The sequence below is a fragment of the Corvus hawaiiensis genome, chromosome Z, assembly GCF_020740725.1.
Source record: "Corvus hawaiiensis isolate bCorHaw1 chromosome Z, bCorHaw1.pri.cur, whole genome shotgun sequence".
Lineage (NCBI taxonomy): Eukaryota > Metazoa > Chordata > Aves > Passeriformes > Corvidae > Corvus > Corvus hawaiiensis.
In genome coordinates this window covers 32,004,862-32,029,413 of record NC_063255.1, presented here as the reverse complement: position 1 = coordinate 32,029,413, position 24,552 = coordinate 32,004,862, and the positions used below count along the sequence as shown (strand labels likewise).

The window sequence follows — 24,552 nt, the reverse complement described above, 5'->3', positions numbered from 1 at the left end:
GTTCATGGTATTTTTATACACATCTTCAATAATTTCACCACTTTCACTTACACACTTTCTGCCTGCTTTTCTCTTAAGATTAACAAGAACACATAATTTACAAAATGGCCTATTTTTTCCAGTTTGAAACTTTTGTTTCATGGTCTTACTCACCTAAACTGTCTTCCACCATCATTTCTCAGCTAGTTCTTCCCATTGCCTCCAGACAAAAATGAAGAAAATTCCCTCTTGCCCTTTCTGCCACCCTTTGAACCTAGAAAACTGCTGCAACATATGAAACCTTGCTGAACAGCCTGCAACCTGAAGTGCTGCTGTCCCTACTAAAATTCTCCGTTGCCACCAAGCCCTATGCTTGGGATAGTCCTGCTTGTTGCTCACAAAACACTTCATGCACCTCCTATCCTGGAGGCCTGGAGCAGACCCCACCATGCCAGATCTGAGTAGGTCCTTGTTCCTCTGCTAGAACATGGTTGTGGAACATGTGTGCGGCACACACCACCTCCTCCAAGTCTTCTTGAGCAATAATTCTATTTTGATATTCTGACTGTGAGAATTACCAGAACAAGCCACCTTCCTCCCAGGCAATCATATTCACATTTGGGCTGGATTGAGCCACTCCTGGCAGTAGTGGCAGTACTCAGAGACACAGGCAGCCTGGACCCTTAGACCCTTACTCCCTGAGCAGGTGAGCCTTGCTTATTTTCCAGCAATGTAGTAGATGGGATTCAGCCTTGCTCCCCAGTAATGAAAACTCCTGTGCATTGTTTAATTCTTCTGAGAAGTAATGGCCTCTGTAGCACTTTGCCTCCCAGTATCACACTGACCCTCACCTGCTGTTCGCAGCATTGTGACTTCATTGGTGTGAAATTGCTTCTGTTCCTCACAGCCATAATTCTCCCCCTTTCTCCACTGATAGTGATGAGGGAAATATTTCTACGTTCCTGGCTTGCTTGGGTTTTGCTTGGTGTTTGTTTTTTTGTTTTATCTGCAGGGCTTCCCATGTTTCTTCAGAGTGTTTAAATTCAGCAATCCCAAACAGAAGCTCTCCAGATTCTTTCCTAAAGGGATGCCACTAAGAGGCATGGTTTCCTGTTGTGGCTCTTACTAGCAAGAAATGAAGACCATAGACCTTGCAAATTCAGTTCAAACCCTGGACTAAAGCATTCAGGATTGGTGCTTCCCTTAGAGTACAGCCCTTACATGAGCTGCTGTAGAGCCATGCAATAGTAGAGAGAATCCTAAAGAGCAGCATTACCTCATTATTTTTGTTCTGGCCACTGACTTCTTTTGTGAAGGATACACTTCCTACTACTGCTGGGAGCTGGGAGAGCAGAAATAATAAGATGCTCACCTTGTTAGCCAAGGATTAGGCCCAAGCAGTATATATTTAATTAGACTTTAAAGAGCTTATTTCAATGTTAGGAGATGCACTCCTTCCCTGTTGCTGCTGCCTCAATAGAATTGTTTCAGTAAGCATTCTGTTTATCAAGAGAAAGGATAGTGTTTTCAGACATTGTGAGTACTCAGTTTTTGTTTGCAGTTAGATTAAGAGGAGGAAAGTTGACCCAAAGCTCTTGTAGAGGTCATCTAATCTCTTTGGTTGAGAAGATCTGTCCTCCCACAGACACACCTTCAGCATTATAAGGGAATACCTCTTCCTGATGACAAGCTCTCTTGACAGGGATACCTGAAACTTGGTCATTCCAGAAGCAGCATCTTCTATTACAAAAATTTAAGACATACATGAGAAATTAGAGTGCTGCTTGCACACCTTTGGACTGCTACTTACCCACAAGATCCAAGGCACTCACAATGAGCATTAGTGAAGACGACGTGGAGAAGTTTCTTGATGGCAACCCTGCTTTTGCCAAGCAGTACTTTGAGAAGAAACTAAAAACAGAGTCCTGGGATAACAATGAGAGCGAAATACTTTTTGAGTTGATCCAAGACATGCAAGAAAGCATCAACATGGAGAAAGTTGTTTTCAAGACCTTGAGAAGAATCAGGTCCCTTATTCATGCTGATCGCTGTAGTCTTTTCATGTATAGGCAGAGAAATGGAACTCCTGAACTGGCAACAAGGCTTTTCAACATCCAAGAGGGAAGTACTCTGGAGGAATGCCTGGTCTCTCCAGACTGCGAGATTGTCTATCCGTTGGACATAGGCATTGTGGGCCATGTTGCTCAGACCAAAAAAACCATGAACATCAAGGATGTCCACGAGGTATGTTTGCCTTTTATTCATTTTCTGGGTAGAAGAGAGGCTCACAGGGGTCAAGAGGCAGCAGCACACCTCAGTGCTTGTGATGTAGTAGCTGTGTATTGGAAACAAGTAGCAAGTCTGGAAGTTGCTTCCAATTTCATTAGTGGAGTGAGGTGAAACTAAGCACATTGATTACACTAGGTCTTACTGCCTGCAAACAGGGCACTGCTACACCTTGTCTGTCTAATTAAAAAAAAAATCACTTCTAGTCCAGCGGAGGAGAGTGAGGCAGCCAGTGCACTGAATGCACATGGAATTTTCCATACAATTTTATATTTTATGAGGAAGGGGCAAAGACAAAGAAATCCTTTACAGTGAGTCCAAAGACAGTTTTCCATCACGAAAGACCTTTGAAAATCAAAGCTGTGATGAAGATTTAGTTAAGGGCATTTAGAGGCATTATTATCAATCAGAGGGAGTGGACCCCAGAGCAGGTGCGTTAATGGCAATCTGTGTATGGGTGATCTTCATCAGAAGCAGCAAGAAACACGCTTTGACCAAAAAAAGTCTTTCAGCAAAAACTGCAATCTGCAATATCAGGAGGGATCTGAGGGATTTTAATGTTTTATGTTTATGCGTTCATGACAGTATTTACTTCCCATACTTCTGGTTCAATCATGTAAACCTGAGTGGCTGGAATAAGAATCTGCTTGTTCTAATCATAGATATAAAACTAAAATCCATGTGACCCAAATATGGCATTTGGGATTACTCCATCTATTGTTTGCTAGTTACAAAGAGGCCATCTGTTTATTCATTCATTTGTTGCTCAATGCAGGCATAGCCCAACCCTCCAGCAAAACCTTCCTTGTCTTCCACGGAACACACTGAGACACTCTTTTGGTTCTGCAACCTGTTTGTTTTTTTTTTTTTGCTGGGGGTATTGTTGGTGTTGGGGGAAGCATCAGAATGTGACTTAAACTTTTTAAAGTTGTTTGGTTTCTGATGTTTCTCCAAATATATGGAAGGCTTTCCGTGCTGTGAGATAAGTGCTGCACTCCAACCCTAGTGCTTTTAGACATTGCCATAAGACAATTCCTTTGAAGAAGACCCAGAGACAAAATAAATGCTTGGTCTACCCCATTTGGCAGAAAAGGCCAACAGAGGGGAAAGTATGGGCAGAAGATGCATTAGGGAGTGATCATTCTTTCTGGTGCAACCTTCTGAATATGATCAGAGCTGTGTGGCTTTTTCTAACCCAAATAGAAGAACTAATAGCTGACAAGCTATTCACCCGAGCAGGGAGAAGATCCTTTGTCAGCAAGACCATCCCTGCAATCCCCCGTGGCAGGTGATGACGGTATCAGTATGGCCCTGTGCAGGTGAAATCATTGGCCATCTGCTTTCTCTATACTATCCTTTCTCTGCTTTCCAAGAGAAACTAGGGGTAGATGCTGCAAGCTGACAACAAGCTTCACAGTAAAAGCAGATGAAAAATGAGGGTGAGTGAACTTGCCAGTCACTGCACTGGTTTATACACTGTGGCTGTGCAGTGCTACCTGGCTCTACCCACTCTGCAGTGCTAACAAGAAGTCAGAGGAAAGGATGGAGGAGGTACTGTGAAGAATGTCATTGATCTGAGAGTGACCAGTGGAGAGCCCCCTTGTTCTGAGAGAGTTTGACATGTTAAAGCTTATGATTTGCAAGATCTTTACAGAAAGTTAAAAGTATACATGTGGCAGTCAAAAGCCACAGCTTCTGCTCTTGATATTAGCTTTATCATCTGTACATTGTCCAATTTTCTGCTAATTCATTGCTTTTCCTGAGTAATTTTTAAGCAAAATTTTTTTAGGCAGCTTACTTCAAGGGGCTGTGCTTTGACTTGATTTCAAGACTACACATGTTGTGGAAAACGCTTATTTGTAAATTCTCTATTAAACAGTGTGCCCAGTTCAGCGCATTTGTTGACGAGCTCACCGACTACACTACAAAAAACATCCTTGCAACACCCATCTTGAATGGCAAAGATTTGGTTGCAGTCATTGTGGCTATAAATAAGCTGAACGGCCCACACTTCACCAGCTCTGATGAAACAGTAAGTGGTAGTAGATGAGTTCCTATCAAACAGCTGTTACTTCTGTCATGTAACAGAGATTCTTTTATGCTAGTGATGTCTGCTCTAGTGGGGCTCCACTGGTGTGCATTTCCCTAAAGAGCACTCACACCCTCATAGAAGAGGCTCATAATGAGGATACTTACCTCAGATCTTTCAGGGAAAGTACAGTGGGATAAGCCTCATGTCATGGCAGTGCAAAGCAAAGCATTTATCCTGGGAAATTACCTTGATGCTTGTAAAGCAGTGTTATGCAATACTGTACACATGAGGTTGATACTGCATTCAATTCAATCTCACAATTTGCCTTTTCAGCTCTTTCTGAAGTATCTGAATTTTGCATCCTTGAACCTGAAAATTTATCACTTGAGTTATCTTCACAACTGTGAGACTCGTAGGGGCCAGGTAAGAGTGAAAATGCAGATTGACTATCTCAAAAGCAAATGAATACATTCTTCTGTTTTAAAAGGTGATTTTGATTTTCTTCAGAGATTTGTTCCTGAAGAGCAGAAAGGAAAAGATGCCCTCAACTGTTTTGAGATACTGATCCTTTCCCTAGAGTCCTTCATTACTCTGCTGCTATTGGTGAAACTGCAGGACCTGATGCAGTGGCACCAGTTTCAGCAGGACTGACCTCTAGATGTTTTGTTGACTTGAGGCTGTGAAACACTCTTGGATCACTTAATCACTTCAGACAGCAGCACCAAGACGTTTTCTGAAACACTTAGGAATGTGGTATTTTTTCCTTATCTGCTCATTAAAAAGTGTTATTGGATTTCCTCTTAGAGGCAGTAAAATGGTTGCCATCTGCCTGTTGTATTGGCCTCCACCAGTAGAAAAGAACATATATTAAGGGTTTAGGATATTCTGGATTGAAGTAATTCAGGCACTATTCTTTTCCATTACTTGGGGTACAATAGAATTCTCAGATTTATTAGTATAGATGTGAATCCTTGCAACCACTTTGTGCAGCAGGTATTGGTTATCACTGAAGAGGACCTGGAATTGTACCTGTGCTTCATGGCAGCCATGCTGTATTCTCCACTGGGATTCCCATGGAGAAATGCCTCTCTTAGCAAAACGGATGCAGAATGAAAGTTTATTTTGAAGCTTTGGGACAGCACTTATACTTTCTAATTCATTATGCTTTGCCTAATTTTTTTCACTTAACAAAACATGAATGATATTCCAGTGATACAGCCACCAGCAATGGTGAATAGTTAACTAAAGTAGAACTGGCAAAGGTTTATTCCCATTGAGAGCTTAGCAGTAGGACTAGTCAGGATAAAAAAGGGGCTAGAAGACAAAATGGTGTCCCAAAAAGTGGAAGGCCTAATGCTTCTGGTCTGGGACTGAACCCAGGAGTCCTGTGTTCATATATTAGTGCTGTCTGAGCAGGTCCCACAGAAAGGGAGGAAAGCAACAATGAGATGCAGAACACACTGCTCTAGTTCTGCCAACAGCTCAGTTGTCAAACCTCTGATTAATATAGGTCTTCAGGGCTTTGTGAAAGTTATTACAGTTCATTGTGTTAGAAATTAAAGTACTGAAGTACAGAGTGAGCAAATGACATTCTCAAAAGTGGTCTAGGATTTTAATATTGCAAATCCCAACAGCAAAGACTGGGCGATACCGTGGGTAAAATGGCTTGTGCAAAGACAGTTCAGTCTGCTTGCGCTCACATACTGTGTAAGAGTCTTACTAGAAGACCATGTAATACATTTTGACCAAATTCTTTGCAAGATTCCTTGACTTAGATATTTTTCAGCTGTTTCTCTCAGTCCTTCTCACTGGGCTTGTGGCTTTCAGCATTACCTATTGCATGCTGTAAAGTGCCAAAAAGCTAAACTGCTGCTCATTTTCATTTGTTTGTATGACAACACCACTACCCTGTTTGAGGGATGCTGTTATTGAATGACTCAGACTTCATACAAGTGGCAGAGTTGTCCCAATTTATGGATTAGAAACAGACCAGTGCATCTCAGAATTGCTCAAAAGACATCTACTAGTGCCCAGTGAAGAGGTGAGACACTTTTTCTGACTGTGGCCATGTAACAGTATTTCTTGGACAAAGCACAGGTCCAGTCTGCTTCAGGTTGCAGCTCTCAGTGCTTCTGAAGCACAGCTCCTCATATATCCTGGACTCGGAAAGCCAGGCACACACCTTGGATACAGGCACACGTGCATTAGCTAAGCTAAGCAAGAGTGTGGGTGCCCTCCTTATCATTTCAGAACAATATCTGTGTAACGTCTGCTTTTACAAATGAAAGGGCCTAATAGCAACAGCTTTCTTAAAGGTACATCTGTAGGCCAGAAGATGAGGAAAAGGATCATGGGCCGATGTACACAAAAAACAGCTGCTCAAAGTCTTTGAGGAAAGTGTTAATTCAGCTATTTCAAGCACGAGCCTCTGGAATTTGCAACATTTTTGGTGTTAACCGGTTTTGGATGCAAGATTTTACTAATGGGTGCAAAATTTAAGTGGGGACAGGTCTTTGCCTGACACTACTACTTTTTTGTGCTGTGTTGGTAACGTTTGACTTCTATATAACACTATGATGACCTGACTCTTCCTCCATAGTAATTCCCAGGGTGAACAAGCAGTGTAGGTTTTCTGCACTTTTCGGGGACTGTAACCCAACATTTGGGAAGCACATCTCTCTGAGAAAGGCTGTGCTTACATTTTGATTTTCTCCCGCAGGTGCTGTTGTGGTCAGCTAGTAAGGTTTTTGAGGAACTGACGGACATTGAGAGGCAGTTCCACAAAGCCTTTTATACAGTGCGGGCGTACCTGAACTGTGACCGGTACTCAGTCGGTCTCCTGGACATGACAAAGGAGAAGGTGAGTGTTCACATATGTGCTGTGCATCTTTCGGATTGCTGCTATCCCCTGAGGGGTGATGCATGGAGATAAGATTTACTGAGGCAGTGAAAGTTGGAGCTAACTTTGAGCTATTATTCTTACTTTGGTTGGCATTCTTTTATTGTGCAAAGATTAAGATAATGGGCTAACTAAAACAGAGGAAAGGCGAAGAGTTTATCACTGGAATGAGACTGTCTGAGACTGGGAATACATAGGAGGGGAAGATGTGTCTGAGTCTGGCAATCCTGGTCAAAGCCTGCAGCACAAACAAAACCTCACAAAGTCTGTGGGTATCAGAAGTGTAGTGAGACACCTGTGGAAACCCCCATCAACAAAGCAGCCATCTTCCTCAAGGACTCATTCATGCTCACAATATCCAGGTTTTTAGATGAAATTTGGCTTCACGAAAACAAGCTGACAGAATTGAAGTTACCTCTGATTTGGTCTGATTGTTTGCAAACTTTATGTGAGGGTTATACAGCATCCTTGCCAGTGGAGCCCTGTTTGTCCCACTGTCAGGCTGACTGTCTTGTTGACAGAGCTCTTGTAGCATATTGTCTTGTGAAGAGGAGTGTTAAAAGATGGTTAGTGTAAGATAAAGACACTTTGATCAACATTATAATGTAGCCTAACAGAACAAAAAGCAAAAGAAGTATTTCACTTCTTCAATCTGGCAAGCAGTAGGTCAGCCTATAGTCACACTCTGGAAAATGAAGAACATAAGAGCATTGTCATTGAGCACAGCTGTTTGCTGTGAGTACAGCCAGTACTCACTGTTCACCGAATGAAGTGTATAGGCAGTGTATGATCATATGCAGCCATATAAATGCACCTGACACTTCCAGATTTGGATATTTGGGTATCATTCTGCTGCCTAGTATTGAATTAGTTTTATTGTTTCCTGCCTTGCTTACACAACTCCAAACCCAGCATGGTAGAGCAATAGTTTGAGGCTCAAGACAGAATGCACTTTCCTACTCTAAAAATACTTTTTAAATTTTAAAACCAGGAATTTTTTGACCTGTGGCCAGTCCTGTTGGGAGAAGTACCCCCCTACTCAGGACCTCGAACCCCAGATGGCAGGGTATGTGAAAACAAGATTTCTTTAACTTTCTCTTGTCCGGATGGATTGCCTCACCAGTCATTTTAATGCCACTCTTTTTTTCACTTGTAGGAAATAGTCTTTTACAAGGTCATTGATTATATATTACATGGAAAAGAAGACATTAAAGTCATCCCGTAAGTGCCCAGTCCCTGTATGCTAGGTACTGACACAGGGTGTAGCTAAAAGCAAGGTTCCCCATAGTTTAAAGACATCCATGTGGAGAAATGCAAAGGACTGATAGAAGACCGAGAGTCAGAATGTAAGTTGGTGCTTCCACTCACATTTCTGTGGGGTAAAGATTCCCTCAAGGGCATTGGGATCCTGACTTGGAAGTCAAGCTCCAAAATCCATTGCAACCAGTGTTTGCTTTTGGCTGGAGAAGTGAGCTGCCTTGATTGCCTGCAGGTTTCCTCTCTCCTTGCCAAGCTGAGGCATCACTCCCCTCCATGCCTTTCCTGTGTCAGTGGGTGAGCCCCACCCAGGATGCCCTTGTGTTGAGGCTTCCTTGCTTCTCTCCAATCCTTCTATCCCTGACCCTATCTTAAGGCTACCGCTAGCCTTTTCTCCCCTCCTGACACGCTGGGACTCCCCCTCTTTGAGAACTGTCCTCTCTTCTTGCCACTGAATTTCTCAGAGAAGCCTTGGGCATCTTAGTGAAACCTGACATTAGAGGGGTTTTGCCCATTTCTTGTAACATTGCTTCACATTGGTGTATGTGCTGCAAAAAAGGCCCCCATTTCTTGGGTACAGCAGTGTTCAAAATTCAGGCTGGCAGACATCCTTAGCCAAGAATCTCCTTTTATCTTTCTCTGTGTTGAAGGTCTGAAACATGGCCCTCACTCTCAGGAGCAACTTTTTATTAAGTCTCTGCAAACTGATACTTTATCAGTCATTTTGTCTTGAATCCTTGAAGGGAAGTGTTTACTTATGTGGAAAATATTTGCCTGTGCACATGGATCCTTTGAAAGTGACAGGACCATTTATGGACTGGGGGTTCCAGGCCTAAACCTGGATTATGCAATCAGCTGAACATACTTCAGCTCCATGATCTTTCTTTAGTAAATGTATGTCTTTAATTTCCCTTATACCTTTTTCTTCCATTAGAAATCCTACCCCGGATCACTGGGCACTAGTAACTGGACTGCCAACGTATGTGGCTGAAAGTGGATTTGTAAGTACTTAAGCTAGGATTCATCAAGTCTTTCTGAGATGAATAATACCCATGCTGCTTTCTCAGCAATTCAGTCCTTTGTTCTGGCAGTTAAACTTCTCGTTGCCCATATTGTAATACTTTTTCTTTTGTGTGATCCCCTAGATCTGCAACATTATGAATGCTGCTGCAGATGAGATGTTTAACTTTCAGGTATTATGAAAACTTCCAGTTCTATCAAGGATTCAACATTTTTTTTGCAGAAATGTAATGTAGAGTCAATATTATGCATATAAATACTTTTTTTGTTTGTAGTCCTAATGTAAAACTGGAGTGCTCATTTATTTAGAAAACATATTAAGTACATGATGTCTTTCTGCTCGCTGTTGCTTCAAGGAAGGTCCTCTAGATGAATCAGGATGGACAATCAAAAACGTTCTCTCCATGCCAATAGTGAATAAAAGGGAAGAAATTGTTGGCGTTGTCACATTTTATAACAGAAAAGATGGGAAACCATTTGATGAACAGGATGAAACCCTCATGGAGGTATAGTTTCTTGCTGGAAGAAATTCATGTGGTTGAAGAGGTCACTATTGCTCCATGTACACCCGCAAAGCATCCCAAGTGTTTTGCAGCTAAGTGGGTACCTTTGTTGCTTAGAGAGGTGTTATACATCGGCTTGAAAATTTTGGGTTGTACACCTAGCCATGAGCAGCTGCTGTGTGCCAACACAACCATTCTCACCTGTGTTTGCATACCTGACCACTGGCTCTCACTGGCTGGGCAAGTGAAAAAATTACACAGAAACTGTCTGTGTAGGTAGGATACAAAGGGAAGCCAGCTATTGAATCTACCAACAGTGGCTGTGACTAAGGGCCTTGCTGTTTAGAAATGTTCCTTTGCTAGTTTCAATGAAATATAAGTATTTAGCTCTTGGCATCTGTTATCAATCAGGACATTTCCTGAAATAGACATTTATTATCAAACAAAAAGACTGTGGAAAAAAATTCCATTTGAATTGGCCATTGGACAGCAAACAAGTTGAAAGCAAGCACAGGATGTGAGTAAATACATGTGAGACATGTTGAGACCACCTTGCTCTCCTTTGATATGAGGGTTCCTGACCTGCTGTCACCATTGTGACAGAAACCTTTCCACAGGCATGGAGACACACAGAAATAGTCTTCTGTATCCTGAACTGGACAGAGGGTCCTTCAGTCTCCACAGCATGGATGCTGTCAAGGCTTGGGCAGATTCAACAGCTGGGGAGCTGCTTTGCTGAGGAGGAAGTCGCAGCTGGGAGCAAAGACATGGTTGCTCGTTGCTGGGATTGTGGCCAAAGTCGAGCTTGCATTTCTTTAAAAATGTATCATACAGTGTCATAAGGCTGTGTCTTTGAGGAACAGATGTTATGGCTATTTCACTCTTGCCTTCTCTTCCCTCACCAAGTCCTTGACGCAGTTCCTGGGTTGGTCTGTACTCAACACAGACACATATGATAAGATGAACAAGTTGGAGAACCGTAAGGACATTGCTCAGGACATGGTGCTCTACCACGTGAAATGTGACAAGGATGAAATCCAGGAAATTCTGGTAATGCCTCTCAACGTGAAACACACACCCAAGTACTGACCTGGCCCATGAGTTGTGGCACAGATACAGGTGTCCCATTTCACAGAAATGCTGCCAGCCACCACGACGTGGCAGCAGCACCTGGGCCCTAGTAACAGCACAGGGGCAGACAAAGCCTTTCTTTTTGTTCTGTGGTCTGCCCTCCACCTTGGCATACTGTGCCACTATGTTCTTTCTAATTTCCTCAGCAAAGCCAGCCTTGGAGGTGGGCTTGAATGAGTGCTACTCAGGGCAGGGCTGTAGGGGTGGAACAGAAACTGATTTGTTCTTCAAAACATTCTTAGTGCTGAGGATGTGAAATTAGAGGACCCAGTGGCAACACTGGGGAACATTTGCAAGTAAGGGAAACACAAAACAAAATTGAGGAGAGGGAGAACACTACCAGGAAAAATATGCTGAAAGACAAGAAACTGAAGTAAGGTCCAGGAAAGAAGCACAATTTGAATATGAGAGCTGCCCTAGATTGCCCCAAAGCTGCCCAGTGCAAAGTCCAGTGGAGTTCAGTTGTCTGCTTAACACACCCATGCTCTTTGCAGCCAACACGAGAAAAGCTGGGGAAGGAACCAAATGAGTGTGACGAAGAGGAGCTGGCAAGCATTCTGGTAAGAACAATGCACTGCTGAAAAGAACAGCCCGGGCAAACAAATATTGCCTGCATAGATGTAGGGAGGAATTCCCAGTGCTGGCATGCTGATCCCTGGTGAAGGGTAAAGGCAAAGCATACCCTGCCCTCCTCTGCTCCACGAGTTTGAGATTATCATTATTATGTCTCAGCAAGTGCCTTCCACAGCTCCTGGTTAGTCCCTGCTCTCTGCCACTTTATCTCAAGGGGTTCAAAGTCTATCTGGAAACACGTCAGCCACCTTGGCTTGTCACACATTTTGATCTTCAGAGTAATTAAGGAAGGCTGTAAGTCTTCTCCCATTCTGAGTCTTCAAATTATATCAAATCAAGTGCTTAACAGGAAACAAACAATATTTCCTGCACTTAACCAAAATTGCCCTCCCTCTTCCTCCACTTAATGGGGTTATCATGAAAAGCTTAATATCAATCTATTTCTGTGTTATGTTCTAGAAGAAAAGCAGCATCTGACTGATATATTTTTATTTAGCAAAGCTTAGGAATGACATAAGTAGAACAGCAATAAACCTGCCCACCTCTCTTACAGAAAGAAGAACTCCCGGGGCCCACTAAGTTTGAAATCTATGAGTTCAGGTTCTCTGATTTTGACTGCACCGAGCTAGAGCTGGTGAAATGTGGCATTCAGATGTACTACGAGCTTGGCGTGGTGAAAAAGTTCCAGATCCCGCAGGAGGTATGAGCTGGAAAAAGCTAGGATCTCCTGTCTTAGATGTACAGCAGACTCACCCATGCTGGTGCTGGGACTGAGGTTCCCGTGTGTACCCAGCCCAGCTCAGAGAGCAGCCACAGAACTGGGTTCACGGGGACTTGCCGGGAGGGGGTCACTGTCCTGAGCCCCCTCACACTGCTGAGGGCAGGAACGGTCTCTCATGTGGGACTGGAGCGTAAAGCTGGCCTCTTCTGCTCTCTTCTGCTCTCTTCTGCTCCTCACTGCCTGCCACAGGAGCAGGTTTGCTATGAGGTCTGTATGGATGGGTGGTGGCCCCTGAAAAAGATTGCTTGCACTTTCTGTATCCAGTGCCACTCACAGCTGCAGTGTAAAAACACATCCCAGCAGCAACACGGGGAGTTCCCACCTGCGTGCCTGTTTCCTTTGCCAGAGTGTGTACCCTGCAGCTTTCAGCCAGCATGTGCTGAAACCCGCTCTGCCAAGTCCCTCTGTTTTTCATTCCCATGCAAACATGGATGTGCCTTCATTTGGCGCAGTTGGCACCAATTTGTCGATGGGAATGGTGTGGCCTTGTGGGAACAAGGACCCCATAAGCCCTGACGTGGGAACTCACGACTTCTGCAGTCCAAAACCCTACAGGAATTGTGAAACTGGTGTTCCAGCAGCTCCATGCTCCCCAAGGGATTTCTCTGCACATCACGTGAAGTCGATTTCCATCTAGTGGGATCTGGCGGTAACTGCAGGAAGAGTTTACACCCTGGAAAAGCAGGATCGCAACTGAGGGGGAAGTGAATGAGAGTTAACTCTGTGCTTCTTACATGTAGAATGTCAGTGTCAAAAATACTCAAAATATCTACTCCGGAACAACTAACCCCTGGAACAGGTGTGAAAAGCAGTAATTCTCATGGTTGAGATTTTAAGAAATGAATACTCATTCATAAATAATTTGCTCTTTAATGAGAAAACCTGCATAGCTACAAGAGGTAGTACACATGGCGAAGTAGACTGCAGAGGGAAAAAAACATTTCTCTGTTTAGTGCCCTATATTGTAATTCTTTAGGTGATATAAATGTCATTCATCTCTACATCTATGGATCCATATCTCTTGAAGAGAGATATCAGTATTAATACATCACAAGACAAAAGGAAAAATCTTATGACTGAGAACTTAGAGAAACATAACCATTCAATAAATTCACAAAAAGTAAGATGAAATTGCTTTTTCTTTAGGCAGAGCTGATTCTTGTTTACCACATAGGCATCTCTTTGGTTTTATTTTTCTTACCAAAAAAAAAAAAAAAGACAGAGAGAGAGAGATTAGAAAACAGCTACATTTTAGTGTCCCCTTTTGCTCTCGACTAGGCTTTATTCTAACAACATTGTCAGGGTAGCCTGATGGTATTACAGCTTCTGATCCCTTTCTGGGCCCACCTGGCTGGTTTGAGCCTCATCCATGATTTCTGTACATGACCCTTATGGCTAGATAAACAGGCAGCAGCATCATCACCCACACTAACATCCTCTTCCCCTCTGGCAGGTTCTGGTAAGGTTTGTGTACTCCATCAGCAAAGGCTACCGGAAGATAACTTACCACAACTGGCGCCATGGCTTCAATGTTGCACAGACCATGTTCACACTCCTGATGGTAAGGTGACACCCCCACGGTTAATTCTGTGGCACAGCTTCACTTACAGCAGGTCTTCTGCTGCACCTGGGAATTATGCAGGGCTCCCTTTGAAACTCCCTTTTGGTGTAGGAAAAAGGTTTGTCACTCCTAGCACAGGTCCTGCTAAAGAAGGTCTCCATTTCCCTGAAGTGACAGTCACTACATTACATGTGAAGAAATCTTTGGTCAATATTGGCCAATGAATGGAGAGCTTTAATTCTCATAGACGCAGATGTGTATGGTGTTGAATAGACTCCAGATTAAATCCTTCTGCAGAATAGAGGAGAGAGACTGCAGGACTTCCATTCTTCCAATAGATTCTGACAGTAAGAGCCAGACTGAAGTCAGCTGGCTGGGATGGACACAACCTTATGCTTTCCATTTCCACCCAGGACAGACGCAGGTACAAGTCTATTGCCAGTGTGAACATAGAGAGTGCCATTTCTCACAGGTCCCCAGGGCAACAGATACCTCAACAAGAAAAACAGGTGTCAGACTGCTGCTCCATACCAGGGACTGATCAGCCAGGAACCAGTGAAGATGGTCACGTCTGTCACACATCTGCTCACACATCTGGCAGCAGACTTATGCCTACCACCCCTGGACAATCCTTTGGGTGATTCAGCTTGACAGCCACACTGACCTGAAAGATGCAGAGCCTTTTCACAAAGTACTTTGTGTGCAGTGTCTGGGAGGGGCACTCATGACAGCCTGGGTGAATCCTAGGGCACAAGGCTCCTATAGCAGTGGGTAGCCAACCCTACAGGTGTGCATCAAGCAGATAAACACTACAGATGTGCCTGCCTGGGTCTGAAATATTTTGTTCCCAGCTGATTCCCCATTCTAACCTAAGTGTACTGTGCATTGCATTTCTGTTCACAAATACTTTGAGTTGTCCTGGACTGTGCCAGGACATCCCCAGCACAGAGCAGTCACTGCTCAGTACCTTTTCCTGTTAGAGATGCTAACATATGGCATTTAAATTCTCTCCCTCCAGACTGGCAAACTGAAGCGTTACTACACAGACCTCGAAGCCCTTGCAATGGTAACTGCTGCTCTGTGCCACGATATTGACCACAGGGGAACCAACAACCTCTACCAAATGAAGTAAGCATTTTCTCACCACTTCAAACCATTTTCTGTTTCTCCTACTTGGCGTGGAATCTGGCTGTGATCACACCAAACTCCAGTACAGCTCTGTTTAATACACAAAGGTGACAACCTTCTTTGACAAGTTACCTTGCTTTTCAGCTTGCTGCAGTGTTTGAGCTCATGCTTTGGCTGCTGGGGAAAATTCACGGTGCTCTCTGGGGCTTTCTTTACCTCCTAGCAAACCTCCTCTGGTTAAAGCAAAACTCTACATTACCATTACCGTGTGGAACAGGTGCAGAGCAGGCACTCAGTATCCTGAGCACTACAGGAGACTTAGGATGCCAATAGAAGCATCCTGGATGTAAGATGACCAGTTTTTCTGTATCTATGGAGAAAGCACCATGAATGGCATTGCCCTCACCACCTACAGAAACAAAGCACCTATGAGAATGCTGCTCTCAGTAGGCGGTCATTAGCTACAGATAAACAACTGCATAATTTTGTTGCCTAGTCAGGACTCTGTTGCTCACTTTAGGAAGTCAGATCACAGCTCTTCTGCAATGCTTGCTGGCTGTATTGTCTTACTTCCTGGAGCTTTGAAAAAACATTAAGTGAAGTTGGCTTGAGTTTTTGATACAAGAGGGCCTTGCTTTTCAGCTAGGAAGGTGTCCAAGGGTTGCAGGTTTTTCTGTTCCTATTACCAGATATCAACATGTAATTATTCAGGAATTATACTTACTTAGCTGAGTAATTACACTGCAGTCATAAAGAAGAGTTGGAGTGATATTTCCAGTTGGAAGACTGTTTTACACAGTGTCCAAAGAGTTATAAGCAACGTCACATAAGTCTTATTAGACTAAAGTCATTACCTACTAAAAAGTTCTACTCACAGGCCTTTTAAAAATAATTGAACTTATGTGTGTGACAGAAATTAAATACGAAATGAGACGCTTCTTTTCAATTTTAAGTGCTGCACTAATATCTTCATTTTTTCCTTTATGCAACCAGATCTCAAAATCCTTTAGCTAAACTTCATGGATCTTCAATTTTAGAGAGACATCACTTGGAATTCGGAAAATTCTTGCTCTCTGAGGAGGTCGGTAATGAACAGTAGTATAAGGGCATGAATAATTTTCTTTTAGGGAGATTTTTCATTAACGACCGAGCTGTCAGCACAAGACTTTTCTCTGGTTTGGATGCCAACAAACTGCAACTGCTTCATTTCCTAAGGATTCTATGCTCGGCCAGGACCAAAGCACATAGGCTTCCTAAATGCATGACTTGGTTTCTTCAGAAGCTACATTGTTATCCCCATAGGAATACATTAAATACAGGGTTGTTCTCCTGTAGCCCCTCTGGCAGGACCAAGGCTAACACATTCCCACAGCTAACTTTCAATTTCGGGCAAATTTCCCCTGTAGCCAGGGGATGGGGTTTGTGTAGACGCTGTGTAACAACCTCCCCCTGTTCAGTGAACTAAAGGGGAAATGGCACCACACCATGAATGGGCTCACACCCTTTGCACCTGAGGGGACCAAGGTAAACAATTGAAAGAAAAAAAGTGAATATATTTGGGAAAGGGAGGTGGCCAGGAACTCATAACAACACAGAGCTTGGATTTTGCAACTCCCTTTCTTTTGCTTTTCAGTCACTGAATATATGTCAGAACCTCAACCGCAGACAGCACGAGCATGTGATTCACCTGATGGAAATTGCCATTATAGCAACAGACCTGGCACTCTACTTCAAGTAAGTTGGTCATGCACACTGTGTGAGAGGCAGAAAGCAGCTGGCCTTTTACAAAGGCCAAATGTGATGCTTTGCTCTGAAAGCCACTCACCAGTGCAGCAGTTCTCTTCATGGACACTGGCTCTAGGAGACTGCCCTTAATACTGACCTCAGAGCTGGTGGGAGAACTCAAATCATTCAAAAGAATTTTGAACCTCTGCTCAATTAAATCATATACATGACTTTTTAACCCTCTATTTCCAACAAGGGAGGGCTATGTGATCCCCTATGGGAAGAAATGTCAGGATTGTTTTGGCTTGTTTTTTTTTACCTAGCATTTCAGCTCTGAAAATACTCCTAGGTGGCAAATGGCCTGGCCAGAACTATACTAACTTCTCTGTGAGAGAGGCATGACACAAATAACAAGTAGTCCATTGTAGGTTAATGTCCAGCTCATAGTCTGTTTCACACCCAAGGGCCAAAAAAGCCAAAATCTTGGAGCAGTGCATGCTAACTTTCTGGGACATAAGACTAAAACTCAATGACATAGAACTTTCTAATTAGCAAGGAGCTTTCAAAATGTGGTTTCAAAATACTGTGTCAAGACCAGAAACTGCTTCTGTGTTTTGCACTGCAGTATAATTACACTAAATTTAAACAGCCCTAAAGAGAGGAATTTAAGGGAGGTTGGAATAACCAGAACTCTTTCTGTGGAGATGCAATATCTGTTTGGCACCATCTATCTGTATAGTACCATTTCCTCACCAGCTGGGAGCAAACTGGTCCTTGCCCTCCTTGGGCAAAGTGAACTGCAAGCAGAGGCTTGGTTGAGCTGACACAGGATTATTTATGTGAGAACACATGCACAAGTCACTTTGTGATATGGCCTGTTTTCTCTGCTAATATTGAAACATCGGGTTTCTTCAGATCTTACGCCACTCCAAACAAGGGTGTATTGTGTATAAACCATTCCTCAGAATTCCCTATATATATTTAGATTATATAAATAAGTCTAACAATGCTTGACTAAGTATATAAAGCCAGGTAGCTTTAAAAATACTCCGGCTAGCTCTAGGTTTCTGCAGTTTGCTTAACATTTAAGGAAAAATGCTTCTTGTACTGCCAACTAAGGTGGAAGCATTTCTCAGCTGACATAGCTTGCAGTAGGTCATACTTTCAAGGACCTGCTCATGTCTCACCACTATACGTATTTTTAAGGCATTTACAATAGTTAAGAGACCAGATGATGGTTCTTGGTTTTGATGGGGGCTTCCTTGAGGACATAAAGTGTCAGGACAGCAACTACTGGAAACCCTTCTGGAAGGGTTACCAATATCAGGATCAGCCACCTGTATTTAACATATTTGTTTCCTTGTTTAATAGATTTTTCTTTTTTTCCTTTTTTTTTTTACCTTCCTCCCCTACCCCCCCAAAGAAAGAGAACAATGTTTCAAAAGATCGTGGATGAGTCTAAGACCTATGACAGTGTCACTGCCTGGACTGAGTATCTGTCTCTGGAGACAACAAAGAAAGAGGTTGTCATGTGAGTAGTTGGCTCTGGGGAAAGGTTAGTGAGGTGGACACCTGATGAGAGTTCCACCACACACTTTGTGCTGCACTTAGTGCAAAGTCAGTGAGTGATACATTACTGGCCACTCAGATTTGATCTTCTGGAGAAGCAGGGAAAATTAAACAGGGGAAAAAAACCTTAAAGTGGTTCTTCATCCAAATAAGTGTCATGTTGGTCATATACTCCTAAGGAGATGCAGGATCCCTTCTGGTTATATACTCCTACCAGGTCACCCTGTAGGCCACAGACAGGGACATCCGATCCATTAGCTGTTCTTCCCAGTGGCAACGAATCTGAGTTGCACAATGCTGCTCTTGTGACCAGACAGACACTTTGCAGGATGAAGTGCTGCTACACTGGCGATGAAGTGCCCTCACAACCTCACCGCAGACTGCACTGCTACACACCCATGAGGGAGCCAAGGTGTTACTCTAAAGTCATGGAGTTCAGCTCAGCAATGACTAAAGAAGTAAATATCTTAGTGCCAGAAGCAAGTAGTTCCTCATCATAATTGCATTTTAATCAAGAGAGCAACCTTTGATGATTGTTCCAGTCAGAACCAAGGCTGTTGCGGCAATACATCTTTTTTTGTCTATCAATTCACCAGGGGCCAGGGTAGACCTGATACAGTACTGAGGTGTGAGGGTCCTGAGCCTGAAAAAATAGGGAATAAATTAATTTCTTTCCTGTTTTTAGGGCCATGATGATGACTGCTTGTGACTTGTCGGCTATCACAAAACCTTGGGAAGTCCAGAGTAAGGTCAGGTGCTTGAAATCCTGTTAGATTTCTGTACTTATACTTCAAAGTAATGCAATTTCTAAGCTGCCTAGAAGTTAAATCAAAGTCTCCTACCAAAATTACCAAAAGGAATAGCTATGGTTTTGATGGATTAACCAGTCTTTCAGATCATAGTTGTGAGTTCCTCAAAAAATTCATGTTTACAAAAAAACCCCCCATCAAAACAAAAAGCAAAACAAACCTCCCAGTAATATAGATTTTTGGGTCACAGTGAGATTTTTTAGATATAACATATGCACTGGCTTTATTACAGCAATACCTACCTCCAGTTTGCTCAGTTGTTTGATTTCCTTAAGGAGTTCATTCCTGAACTGTACTTGAGTAATTGCTAAATAATAAACACTTGTGCCAGTTTGGTCAAATTTAGAAATATATCCTCTGAGAGAAGGTACAACCACCCCTCCCCTCACCAGGTTCAGGAAAAATAAATTTCCTAGAAGGAAATTGAAAGAGATAAAAACTATTTATTTAACAAACACACAGGAAAAGGATAATAATGCTAAATAATAAAACCCCTTGCCCTGCTGAGAGAAACCTGGGAAAATTTCAGAGTCCTTCCGCAGTCTCTCTCTCCCCCTCCTTGGAGCTGGGATTGGGTGGTGAGCCCACCTCCAGGGTCAAGGCCTTGGTGGAAAGTCCTCCCAATGTATTCTGATGTTGAAAGAGTCCAGCAGAGAGAAAAGAAAAAAAATGAAGTCCCAGGAAAACAAAAGTTCAACTCTCCAAAGGAAAAAGAGCTGAGGAAAAAAAACTGCTGAAAGCTGGCTGGAAAGAAAAGCAAGCCGGGTGCTTCCCTTCCCTCCCGCTCTCCTGCTGCAGCTGAAAATAAAAGCCTCTATCTCTGTGTCTCCTTGAACAAGCTGCAAATTGCTTTGAAAAAGTTTTGCTCAATTTTTCCTTCCCCCTCTCAGGCTCAGTTTAAAGGCATAGAAAGGTACAAAAATTAATTCCTGGGCATAGGGCAGTGATATGGGATACACATCATAAAGTCACCCCAAGACAACACTAAAATTTAAAGGAGGGTAAAAGAAATAAAGCCTACCTTCCTGTTCAGCATGAAGAAAAGACAACAGAAAAAAAAAATAAAATAGACACCCACAAGGCGACCAGTAAGCAAATCCTAAAGAGGAATACATTGGAAATATTTCTTAATAGATGAGGAGTGGACTAATGAGATCCAGTGCAACAGGACTGTTGAGTTGTCACTAGACAGGTGCAATCCTATTGCCACAGCTGCCCTTCCCAGGAGAAAGAGTGGGGCTATGGTTGGACTAGAAGAAACAGAAGGATTACAAGTGAGATTTGCTTCAGAATGGAGATGTGAAGTGCATCAAGTTACGAGGCTGAAGTTAGTGCTAACTTTTCTTTTTCCTTCTTTATCAATGTAGGTAGCTCTACTGGTGGCAGCTGAGTTCTGGGAGCAAGGAGATTTGGAAATAAGCGTCCTTCAGCAGCAGCCCATTGTAAGTACCGTGCAAGAACCAGGCAGTTCAATTCAGACAGCAAGCAGTGCTGCTCTGAACTACACACTTACCACAAGCAGTGCTGTTCTGACTGCTCTATGTCTGCCTGAAATCATCATGCTTGCCAAAATCCAATAGAAAACTGTGTTCTGAGATAGTGAAGAGCATCTCTGACTGTGCCCAGTGCTCTCTTGTCCAGCTGTCCGTATAGTTAGATGGGTTCAGTAGCTGTGAACCATCAAAGGGTGACTAACCCCCTGGAGATTTTGTGCAGGTCCCTTACAGAAAAAGTGAAAAACTGAATAGACAGGTCACAGAAGAAAGAAGAGTTTCTAATAAAGAGAAAAAACACAAACACAGACTCCATAGAGTCAAGGAATTATTGATAAATGGAAGGGCATTTCTAACTTTTTTTTTTTAGATAAATTTGACATTGAAAGAACCAGGAGTTTTTCCTTGATGTGGCATCCACCTGTGTGGTTTGGGGTTTTTTTTAAAGTAGATTTTCATGCACCCCCTCTACCTACAGTGGCATCACAAATTATATAGTTATCAACAAGATCTTGTAGAAATATAATTTCTTGTTCAGTCATGTTTTAGAGTATTTAAAACCTCTTCAACGTTTTATAACATGAACCTTTTCTGGTATCTGTTTGGGAGGCACAAGGGAAAAACTTGTTGTTCTCCTCCCCATCTGTAGATGCTTGAAATGCTGCCTCAAATTTCTGCTAAAATGGCAATAGAAATGAGCCCACTTCACTCCTCTGCAGCTGAGGAAGAGATCTGTGATGGACAGTCTTTAGGGTAGCATGACAAAACTGCCAGGCTGACACAACAAGGCAGTTTTGGGGAGAAGATAGAGGTGTGTTTTTCAATTAAGTGGTCTCATAAATCATGGTGAATTTGTGTCCTCCCACAGCCCATGATGGACCGAAGGAAAGCTGCTGAGCTTCCAAAGCTTCAAGTGGGTTTCATTGACTTTGTGTGCACATTTGTCTATAAGGTAAGTAACGTGCACCCTTACACACCTCATCCTTATCAACAGGGGTTCAAATCCCAGGTGACTGAGTCCTGGTGCAGCAACATCACTCCTGGGGAGAGGGATATGTTGATGAGGGAACATCTGCCCTTTTCTGGGGCATTGCAACATGGTGCCTTTTTCTGCCATTAATGCTTTCTGCAAAGCATCAGCTTTGGATGCAAAGTGTCAGGGTCTATCCTGGGGTGTGATGGACAAGCATTCCCTCTGCATTGCATTGTACTGAGAGGTGTGTTTGGATTAGGAATTTTCCCGTTTCCATGAGGAAATTCAGCCTATGCTTGATGGGCTTCTGAACAACAGGAATGAGTGGGAGACTCGTGCTGATGAGTATGATGCAAAAATTAAAGCTCTGGAGGAAGAGAAGAAAAAAGAGGAAGAGAGAATGGCTGCAAAGAGAGGTCAGAAAAAGTAATTAGCTTTTCATTCGTAACTCAAAAACATACTTATGAATACTCTCACAGATCTACAGCAAGCTTTGCTGAAACAGCAGAGTAAGACACCCAGAACAAGTTTCATATATTTGGCTCCACTGGCAAGGCTGAAGGCACCTTGCCTTCAAACCTGACACCATGACAGGTTGTCAAAAAGGCCACCAGCTTAAATTCCCAAACACTAGTATCTGAGAAACTAGTGAGAATACATTCAGCATGAATTCCCATGCACCTGAGGACAGCAGAATATCATTTGCTGTCCCTGGAAAACAGCAGGGAGACATCCCTTTGTACACAGGGGCTGTGGCTGATCTGCTGTCCCACAGGTCATGAAGCAGAAGCTAAGAAAAGTTAACACAGTCCTAGGAGAACACTTAAGAAATAATGGTTCATCCCATTTCTAGCCCGGATTAAGTACTACCTAGAAGCAAGCAGTCCTGGCAGTACCCAGTAGCAATTTATTTTGGTTGAACATGGTTTTCTTTTTCTGTTGGCCCAGCCTGTGCCGTACTGAAATCCATCAGCTGTAGTGGGCTTTGGGTGAAAGCTTGTCTGATAGCCTGAGGATTTGTTTGACTCTCAGAAAGGGAGAAGCAGATGGTTCTCCTGGCCTCTCCCAAATGTCTGACCAAATATCTGCCACGACTGGGTGCTTTCACTCCCCAGAGACTGTATCTGAACTCTTCTTTTGTTACAAACTGGACCAAAATTCCAACAGCCCATGGTGTGGACATTGCTCAAATGACACAGTTTAGAAATTATTAGAGTTGTCTAGATGTTTTATTTCAGTTTAACTCACAGTAGTTAACTTAAAATATCAAAAGTAAGTGTTTTAACTACAATTTAGACAATTTCTGAAGAATTATTTCCTGAATAAGTAATTGATATTCAAGTAAGGAAGATTTTCACTAACTCCACAATACTCTTTCCAATACTCTTTCCAAGCACAATTACTTTGCAGCTCTAGGTAGGGCGCCATAGGCATGATCTACACCAATCACTGGATAACATAAGAGTTCTAAAAAACTCCTGCAATGACTGAGAAGGAAATTTATGACTGTGCCTCTAATTCTGTGTTTCTTTTTATATGGCAGGTGAAATAACATGTAATGGAGGAACAGCTCCAGCTTCCAGAACCTGTAGTATACTTTAGACCTATTATAACTGCAGTATATGCCACCCAAAATGAGAATGCTCACACTTAAAAACAAACAAAAAAAATCATAGCATACAAATATATTCCTGATTGGACTACTCTGGTAATTTATTAGGCTTGTGACCAACCAGGGAAGGGCTAGATCTTGTTTGCCTTAATTACATCTCTTCCTGACGGTAAGGAGCCATTTCTGTCTTGTCTCCTGTCCTCCATTTAATGCACCTGCTGTCAGATGGCATGTGGCAACTCAGAACAACATTTGGCCCAGTAAATCAGGTTGCAAGATTATGATTATTTCCCTGCATTTTTCCTGCAGGGAAACACTTCTTACCCCAAAGCTGATGGGGATAGTCCTGCTCTATACAACCCCATGAGACTGACAGTGAATGCAACCATAGCCTGCAGGGTAGGAAAACTGAAGAAGAGATATTTATCATTTATCATATCTAAGTCTGTATCTGTCAGGATATTAGAAAGAAATCTGAGGGTAAAGATAAAGCATGAAAACTGACCATAGGAAACTTTTGAACTGCTCTAAAATGTTACTATTCCATGTAAATCCAAGAAAAAATCAGACAGATAATAGCTCTGTATTCACTTCAAGAATCTGGATGGGTTGCTATCCCAAAGCTTGGAGCCATCCATGCAACACACAGTAGCTACCTTATTCAGGAGCAGGATCCACACTGTGTGCTAATTGAAGATTTGCTCTTTCACATGTCATTTAAAGAAGACAGTGTTATCATCACCCATTACAGTTCCTCATACAATTAACCAAGCAACCTGAGTTATGGCATCTCATAAATTTGTTCTGTTTTGCCTCTTAATACTAGTTATTTAACACAATTGATCAGAACCAGCTGTCCTTCCTTTCCTCCTCCTGTTCTGAGATGTCTGGTTTTTAGATTATCCTCCAGACTTGTGACTCTTTTATTTCAGATGAATGTTATTTTTCATGTTTATTCATGCAAATATATTAGAACATTCAATCACACTCTTGTACTAGTAAACACACCCTTCTCTGCTCCTGCTTCCCCCCCCCCACCCCCTTCTCTTTCTTTTTTGAAACTGTTTGGAGATCTGTTTTGCTGGGGATTTTCTTCTTCTTCTATTACTCCTGCTACCTTCACGGCTTTACCCTCCAGTATATTGTTTTGCATTGCAAAAATACTGCAAGTAAAAGGAAAACTAGAGCTATGGTGGTATCTGGTGATCATTTATCTGTCTC

The 24,552-nt window shown here is 42.7% G+C and overlaps 1 protein-coding gene across 2 annotated transcripts; it reads left to right on the top strand.

Moving 5' to 3' along the window:
- The first annotated feature begins 1,415 nt into the window (after positions 1 to 1,415).
- PDE6B (phosphodiesterase 6B) lies at positions 1,416 to 24,517 on the top strand. 2 transcript variants are annotated; one of them, XM_048292243.1, is made up of 22 exons: positions 1,416 to 2,223; positions 4,145 to 4,297; positions 4,631 to 4,720; positions 7,017 to 7,157; positions 8,188 to 8,262; positions 8,353 to 8,417; positions 9,388 to 9,454; positions 9,599 to 9,646; positions 9,830 to 9,979; positions 10,883 to 11,026; positions 11,602 to 11,667; positions 12,234 to 12,380; positions 13,915 to 14,022; positions 15,041 to 15,150; positions 16,144 to 16,231; positions 16,784 to 16,884; positions 18,299 to 18,406; positions 19,130 to 19,193; positions 20,621 to 20,695; positions 21,615 to 21,698; positions 21,979 to 22,135; positions 23,263 to 24,517. In XM_048292243.1, exons 1-22 carry the CDS (start codon positions 1,813 to 1,815, stop codon positions 23,319 to 23,321), a joined length of 2,511 nt encoding a protein of 836 aa, XP_048148200.1. In that variant the 5' UTR covers positions 1,416 to 1,812; the 3' UTR covers positions 23,322 to 24,517. The 2 variants fall into 2 exon arrangements, with proteins under 2 accessions (XP_048148200.1, XP_048148201.1); XM_048292244.1 differs by having other exon boundaries at positions 21,979 to 22,145.
- Positions 24,518 to 24,552: the final 35 nt, after the last annotated feature.